Raw genomic sequence first — 8,797 nt, 5'->3', positions numbered from 1 at the left:
GTAATCAGAATTTTAGATGTCAAGACTTTACCGAGAAACAATTAAAAAGGAACTTTCAGACGTTTGTCGTTTTGTCACTTTTCCGATTACCCAGTTAATAAAGTGATACAACGACTGAAAAAAATTCGGTCCGAATACCTGTATTGTTACAAAGTATTCATACATACCATTTAAAGATCGTTACTTTCAAAAATTTATATAGTGTATTTAATAGTGGTCCCATTTTTTGATACTATACACTTTTCTTTAACGCACTGTTTCATATTTTATTAAAAATATTAAAAATCATCGTTTCGGAACTATATAGATTTCCGAAATGTTTTTTTTCAACTTTATAATTTATAACACATATATAAATCCACTTTACAACATCTTCGCATTAATGATATATATTTGGAGATGACATTATTTATTCCACTTTTTTTCGAATGCTCAAAGTGACTAAATCAAATTTTTACTTGATTTGATATAGTCTTTAACCTTACCGTTTCTTATCTCAACTAACACTTAAATTAAATTAGCTTAACTAACACTTAAATCAACTTTATTAAAATAAACTTATTTTTTTTTCAATTTTTTAATAAGATGAATATAACACAATAAGTAGGAATTCTCCAAATTCGTCCATCATTCTCTCAAGAAGTTGATTTGTTATTGAAACAGTAAAATAAATATTTTTTTAAATGTGATAATATAAATAATAAACAATATAAAAACAATTTACAATATGGATTAAAAGTGCTTAGTAAAAATAAATAAGATTCACTTTCTATTATTTCGATTTGAACTAACCTTACCTAATAAATGAGAATATCAAAAAGAAGATTCGTATTTCATTTTCGTTTTCAGTCAAATTTTAATACTTTTGAGAAAACTAAAATTAATCGCAGGTTGGGGTAAGGGTTATCTACAGATTTTAATTGAAACGAAAGAATCAAGCAAATTATTTGCTTTGATATTTTGATCAAGAAAACTTTCAGTTTTAGTTTTGCAGTGGAACCTTTCGGTTCAGTTGAGAAACAAAATGCTTAAATATCAGTTCCTTCTGATAACAGTGGTAAAATAATTTAGGCTATAAAATTTCAAAGATTGTTTTTATAATATTCTTTCCTTTATCATATGTTGCAGCTGTTAGCATTAACTGACCTAATTCAAGGTCAAAATATCACAACTGGAAATAACACACTCGATGAGGAGTCCGCAAGAAATCTTATGCAACGAATTGACGATGTCTACTGGAAAAGCGCGACCGCTTATCGTAGATTCGCCGATGACACTTTAAGCCCGGAGATACTAATGCGTGAAAAGTTGCGCGAATTCTATGACACTATGCAAAAATATGATTGGAAGAATTTTAACGATCCTTTATTGAAGCGGCAGTTTCAAGTTATTTTGAGAGGGGCAAGCTACCCGCCCATTGATCATAAGTTTAAGCGCGCCACGCAACTACTTAAGGGTATGTCTCGTCGCAAGTGGGTGTGTAAAAGGGAAGAACCACAAAAATGTAAAATGGCCTTTGTTCACCAAATTAAAACGATTTTTACAAACAGCGATAATTTAAATGAGATTAAATATTATTGGCGGGAGTGGCGCAACAAGTTACCCTTGGACGTAATTCAGGCTTTTCATTACTACATTGATTACTATAGAAACTTAACAGTAGCTAATGAAACTGCATCTAAGTATTGGTATGATCAATACGAAGACACAAACTTCCTTACTGAATTAGAAGGCCTTATGGAAACTATAGGTCCATTTTATCGAGAAATGCATGCACATTTGCGTCATGTATTACGCATTAAGTATGGTAAAGATATAATCCCACCAACTGGCCTTATACCACATCACCTCATGGAGCAAGTCACGTATCAATCGTGGAAGAAGGACTCAGTGCTGAGAAATCCTTTCCCTGAGAATAAGTTGCCAAATTTGCAATCCGAATTGGATGATGCTGGCTTTTCTCCATTTGATTTAGTAAATATAAGTGCGCGATTTTTTGGATCAATTGGCTTTGAAAATTTAACAGAGTGAGTTTCTTCTTCAGTTACTTAAGTTAAGCATAACAAATATTAATTTCATATTTTTAGAAATTTCATGCATGATCATTTTATTGAAATGGAACCTGGAAGTGGAGGTCCAGATTGCAAGTCACGCATATTTGATTTTGGTGAAATTGAAATGAATTATTGCCCCAAAGTTTATTATAAAAAGCTATTACAAACCCACGGAGATGTGTCTACGATCCAATATGCTCTGGCAAAAAATAACTTGAGCGTCGGTTTAAATCAGGAAGCAAGCCCCGGCTTTGGCAATGCATTAGGAGAGGCAGTAATTTTGTCAGTGTCTACACCGAAACATCTACAACAGCGCTTAGGGTTATTGAAGGACTATGAATATGATGATTTACTTAACACAAATCGCCTATACCGCCTTGTAAGTATATCGTAAAACGATTAATACCATCATTATGTGTAATTATGCGGAAATTATAAATTTTATAGGCAGTGCACAGTTTACTCACAATTCCCACGTACTTTGTGCACGAAAAACTTTGGGTGGATATAATTAATAAGAATATAAGCATAGTAGACATCAACTGTCATTATTGGAACTTAATGCAGAAGTATATGGGTGTAGGTAAGCCAGTAGAGAACGAAGAAGGCAGTACATACGACATGCCTTACAAGTTTTATGAAGGCATAGTGGATCAGTTTAGAAGTACCAAGTGAGTTCAGTTAAGTGAAAAATGAAAGGAGTGGAAGTGTAATAAGAAATTTTTACATTCTTTTGTCAGAAAAATCTTTGGTGAATTTTTGGGTTATCAAATCTATCGCGCAGTGTGTCTAAACATTGGTGAGTACCAACGAGGCAATGCCTACAAAACTCTGGACAATTGCGATCTTGCTGGTAACAAACAAGTAGGACATCTTCTAAAGTAATTTCTTATCACATTAATATTGGAAATTATTTTCACAAATATGTCTATTGTCAATTACAGTGAAATGATGTCTGCTGGTTCCAGCAAACCATGGCGTGAAATTATAAAACCCCTTACTGTGCGTAAGCTGACTCATCTTACAGGAACAGCCTTCATAGAATACTACAATTCAATAAACGAATGGTTGAGTGAGGATAACTTGAGTAAAAATTTGCAAGTCGGCTGGACTGCAACAGATAGTAAGTTTCATATTTTTAAGTATTTTTTTTTTAAAATTATAATTCGTGTTTCATTTAAAAGGATGCACAAAGGCACAATAAACACAACTGCACAATTTGACGAAAGAATAAAATCGCAATTTTTTATAGTTTTCAAGCTATAAATATTTAATGTCTTAATAATTTTATTTGTATATACTTCAATTAAAGAAAATAAATATTTTCATGATAGAGTGATACGACTTTCTTTTATTTTGAAGAGTTAGTTGGTATTTATTTTCTGTTTTTCTTATAGCAAAAGGCATTGAAATATTTATTACTCCTATGACTCTTTACTGTAATGGACGCGAATAATATGTAGGATACTAAAACTGAATACAACCTATTTATAAACCTTTAACAAACACAAATACTTAAATTAATATTGACGAGTAATAAATAGTGCTCACAGACTGTCCAACCTTCGTGTCTATCGAGCATACTGTACAACATCATATGATGTTTCAAGCTTGCTAGCTAAACAAATGCCAATGAATCTAGAAAGTGTTGGTGGGTAGAGATTATTTTTTTCTATTCTCTTGCAGCAAAATATTAAAACTGAACAATGTTTGTTCCTTAACCATAAATCAAAGACAACTACCCTAAAGAACACTAACTTCGGTAGGATCTCACCAAAAAATCAATCAAACAAACACCTAATTATATAGGTATATATTATTTGATTAGCTGAAGATTTAGAGTTCCGATTGATAGTTTCGTATTGAATATCAACGTAGTCGTGAATATTTATAATGCTTTATAGTTGCTAGTTGCTTTATAGTTGCTTTATAGTTCCAACTGCCATTTTTGCTCAGATAACATTTAGAACCCAGCTTACATAATTACAGCCTATATAAGAGATAAAGATACTAGGAATATGTAAATACTCTAATTGGTAACTTCAGCTGGTTTTTATGGTGAAGCAGATGTCTGCTAATAATAAATAATGGAACTTTTAGAGGGTCATTATTTTTGGAATGATAAAAAACTTATATATATTGAGTGAAGGATAAATTAAATATTATTAAAATGAACCGGACATACCCTAAGCTTTACATTAGCAAAAGGAATGACAACAGTGGTGTGGTTTCCAACTAAAAATATAGTGGTTGTCTACATTGAAAACTTATATCTTCCTCTTCTCTTCTGTCCTCCTCATCGCCCACTGGATCATAGGGCCTCGTAACTTCTATCACCTTTTTATTATTATTATTATTTATTTTTTGTATTAAATTTTATTTTAATGTCAGTTATGACAGCAGTAACTATTTTACTTAATAGAATAGTGTTCTAAACCTCTCTAGTATTTATTTGTAAATAATATCTTAGACTTTCTGCATTGAAAAATTAATGGTTCTGCATTTTTATATAATTATTTTAAAAAGCAACTCACTCTGTTTAAAATGTAAAAGATATTTTTATGTGGAAATGAAATAAAACGAGATTTTAACTAAAAAATTTGCTTAGAGGATTTAAATAATATTGTATAAAATAATTTTAATCTAATAATGAGATGTTTGAGCGCAAAAATTTGTGTTTTAATTAATTAAAATTCTTGAGTTAATTTCAAATTGATAAGAAACTCTCAAGAAATACAAACTTTTTAGTGAAGGGTTCTTGATCTTCAAAGAGAACGTCGAATTCAGTTTTGTTTCGATTTTATGAACGATCAAACTAAACTTAAACGCATCAAAATTTTTATTTTATCTCGAATTGTACAAAATAAAAAAAAGTATGTTGTATAAATAATAAGAAAAATATGTGTAAATGTTATATATGTTATTATAAATATATACATCATAATTTTTTATACTCGTGTATATTATGTACAAAAGAAATGAATATGAAGATGTTTAATATAAATAGTGAAATAACCAAATTAATTAATTGAAAATAAATAAAATAATATGAAATAATAAAAATAAATTATTAATGAAATAAATAAAATAATATTTAAAATATGATATATTTATTGTTAATCATAGTGTGTACTATTCGCATATAAAAAATATAATAAATTTAAAAATAAAATAATTTATTTTTTAGAAAATTTTGTGATATAATTGTGTGTGATATATTTAATTAAATCACTAAATTGGCAACAAACAAAAAAATTTAATTTTTTGTGTGTTTAAAGAAACGTTTTATATTTTATGAACTATTAAAGAAACTTCGGAAAATCACCTTTCGATCAAAATTCTTTGAAGATTTTAACCCATTCTAAATCACTAGCTGAACTTTGTTTCTACGACTGAAGTTAACAATCTCTTAAAAGTCACACATCTTAAGTAATATGCATAGATATTACCAACAGTCTAAGTTGTCTTTTTGTGGTTCCGAGCACGCAATCTTACGTACCTACCTTTGTGAATGTTTCATATCAAAGAACTTGAAAACTTGCCGCTTTAAGTAAAATAATAATAATCTCTTAAATATATCAATAAAATTATTTTAATTATGTGGAAGGACTAGCCAAAGTCCTTATGGGTTGTTTTTTGTCAATGTATTTAATTTAATCATACTCTATCTTTATTAAAATATAAAAAAAATATTTGTTTCAGTGAAACAAAAGTTTTATTATTAATAAAGAGATTTTTTCGAACATTAGCGAACTACAATAACAAAAACTCATTTTATATTATTTTAATTAATTGAATTTTTGGCTGACCATTCAGCTGTTTTGAGTATTGCCAAATACACATCATCACTGGTCTTGGAAATAATTCTTGAATTTAAATATTCGTAAATTAGAGACTGCAAGTACCAGGAATCGAACTCGTGCGCTGCCAAATTTGAAGCTCAGAGTCAGCGCACCTTAACCAACTGACTCAAAGTCGTACTTAACTTTTTATGTTCGCACATTTTTCTGGAGTTATGTTACTGAAGTTTTATTATTTATTACTTCCATTCAGTTAATAAAATTAAATTAATGTTTGAAATGCCTCTCTGTTGAAAACAACAGTTCATATAAAGAATTGAGTTTCTTTCATAAAAACGAATGTTAAAAATCAATTTAATAAAAATATTTTCCGCACTTTCCTTTAATAAGAGATTGAAGTCCACCTCATTTACATTGTCGCAATCTTTTTAATTAAGTCGAAAAGTTTATTTAAGTGATATAAAAGCTTCAAAATTTTAATTTCTAAGCAATCTTGGAAATTACTTAATTTAGAGGGAGAATAAAACTTTTACTGCCGGTCTCATATAGTTACATATATATTAATAAAATATTTATTCTCTATAATAGTAAAAAAAAGAGTTCAATGTCAAGTTGTGATTAAACGTCTAACAACTCAATACACACAAATATATTTACATATAACATATGTAGTAATAAATAAAAATATGTACTTATTCACATGTAAACAAAAGAAATATATTTACTATTATAAATTTCAGCTTCTGCATTGAAATATAAACAAAAAAAAACATATAACCCAAGGAAGTGAGATAAGAATTTTTTTTATTTTTTTTAAAGAAAAATTTTTTTCAATGAACAATACAATAAACTATAAAATTCCTATGCACCTCGCCTACTATACTTATCATTAGTAGTCAGATTTTATACTCCTAAAGAGATATACGTATACGCGCCAAAAATCATATTTTAGTTAAATAATTTAATATATAAAATTCTGTGTAACTTATAAATAAAACTAAGATAATCTTTGTGTAATTAGTAAAAGTGGATTGTACCCTGAAATATTTCAATTACTTCGATTAAACTCAATAGAAATGTGGTTACTAAAATGTCGACATCTATTCGCACTATATTTCCTGGTAATTATTTAAAATTTTTTATATCAAATTATTCATATGCATTTCATAAGATTCAATAACTATAGATTTCGGTGTTCCTCACTGTCAGAGGATTGAAAGAAAATAAAACATCAACAGTTGGCAAAACAACAGATTATGAATATCATGCCACAAACATTTTAGATGATGCGACGAAACGAATGCAGAAAATATGGACTGTAAGACACGATATCTTTGTGAACTTGGCAAAGGGACGTGGTTACAATCTCATCAATCAAGCGCCCATTAAACATGAAATAGATAATGCTTACCGTAATTTAGTATATGAACTTGCAGCAAATCTAAGCGTTATTCCCGTTACCCAACTCAAGAATCATACCCTCCAACGCCAAGTGCAACGTCTATCAAAACTGCAACTCTTTGGTCTGCGCAAGACCGATTATGAAGAAGCTAAAGACATGCTGCGCATTATGAATGGTTTTCTAACCGCGCATATGGTATGCCATGTACAACATGTCAAAGACTGCTCAAAGCCCGTTGCCATGGTGCCGACAATTTTGCACCACCTCGCACGCACAAAACGATTAGTTGAATTGGACTATTATTGGAGGATGTGGCGAAAAGCGGTCAATGAGCAAGACTTGGCTAAATCTACATTCATTAATTATGTTCGTCTATTTCGCATTGCGGCTAGTTATAATGGTAAATTGAATACTCTTCACAAATAATGCAACATTTGATTTATATACCTATACATACCGAAAAGTTTTCGGGAAATTTTAAATAAAACGCAAAATTCTTAATCTTCATCAATATTTATTTTATCTCCTTCAAAATATGCTCCATTAGAAGCGATACACAAATGCCAACGTTTCTTCCAATCATCAAAACATTTTTTATAGGCGCTTTCCGGTATGGCTTTGAGTTCCCTCTGCGAATTCTGTTTTACGTCTTCTATGGATTCAAAACGCGTTCCTCTGAGTGGTAATTTGAGGTTGGGAAACAGGAAAAAGTCACACGGTGCAAGATCAGGTGAATACGGTGGCTGTTCGATGGTATTTATTGAATGTTTGGCCTTAAAATCGTTGATAATGTTGAACAAATTGAGGTGAATCGGAACAAGCCGGGCGTTGACACGTCGCATACACAAATTGTCCACCAAAATCAAACGAGCCATCTCACGACCGATGCCTAGCTCTCGTGCTATCTCTCTAACACTCACATGAGGATTTTTGAACACGATTTCCTTTGCCTTTTCAATGTTTTCGTCGGTGGTAGAGGTCGAAGGTCGTCCAGAACGCGGCATGTCTTCGACGGTCGTACGACAGTCCTGAAAGGCTTTGTACCACTCATAAACTTGAGTTTTCGATAAAACTGATTCCCCATAAGCCTTTTGTAGCATTCGCAACGATTCTGCACACGAAATTTCGTTCGAAAAACAAAATTTGATGCAAACTCTTTGTTCAATATTTTTTTCCATTGTTTTTTTCGCAACGCACTACTGAGGTGAACTGGTTTCAACAGCTGCCGTAAACGAACTGTCCGACAGATCGCGCTCATTTTTGGCATAGTAATTAAGGACAGTGCTGCCAAACTACATAAACTTAAAATATCGAAAAATATACAGCGCGCGAATTTTAAATGAGAATTTCCGAAAACTTTTCGGTCACAATGTATAATTTATGGAAGTAATAATAATTTAAAATTGCATTTATGTTCGATGGATTCAGAAATTTATAAAAACACAGAACTTATTTTTATTTATTTATTTATCTTATCATTAAATGTAACACACTAACATCTTCATGTCTTTATTTCTATACAAAACCATTTATATTCATCT

The 8,797-nt window shown here is 30.5% G+C and overlaps 2 protein-coding genes across 2 annotated transcripts; both read left to right on the top strand.

Annotated features, from left to right (window-relative positions):
- The first annotated feature begins 1,007 nt into the window (after positions 1-1,007).
- Positions 1,008-3,322, top strand: LOC119684788 (angiotensin-converting enzyme-like). The gene is made up of 7 exons (XM_038098912.1): positions 1,008-1,057; positions 1,129-2,027; positions 2,088-2,433; positions 2,502-2,725; positions 2,795-2,935; positions 2,999-3,177; positions 3,239-3,322. The coding sequence occupies exons 1-7, from the start codon at positions 1,025-1,027 to the stop codon at positions 3,256-3,258; spliced, it is 1,842 nt and encodes a 613-aa protein (XP_037954840.1). The 5' UTR covers positions 1,008-1,024; the 3' UTR covers positions 3,259-3,322.
- Positions 3,323-6,731: 3,409 nt separating this feature from the next.
- On the top strand, positions 6,732-7,682 carry LOC119675113. The gene is made up of 2 exons (XM_038086300.1): positions 6,732-6,975; positions 7,041-7,682. The coding sequence occupies exons 1-2, from the start codon at positions 6,931-6,933 to the stop codon at positions 7,680-7,682; spliced, it is 687 nt and encodes a 228-aa protein (XP_037942228.1). The 5' UTR covers positions 6,732-6,930.
- The last annotated feature ends 1,115 nt before the right edge of the window (positions 7,683-8,797 follow it).

Source organism: Teleopsis dalmanni, chromosome 2 (assembly GCF_002237135.1).
Source record: "Teleopsis dalmanni isolate 2A chromosome 2, ASM223713v2, whole genome shotgun sequence".
Classification (NCBI taxonomy): Eukaryota; Metazoa; Arthropoda; class Insecta; order Diptera; family Diopsidae; genus Teleopsis; species Teleopsis dalmanni.
This window is presented reverse-complemented; position numbering and strand designations above follow the sequence as displayed.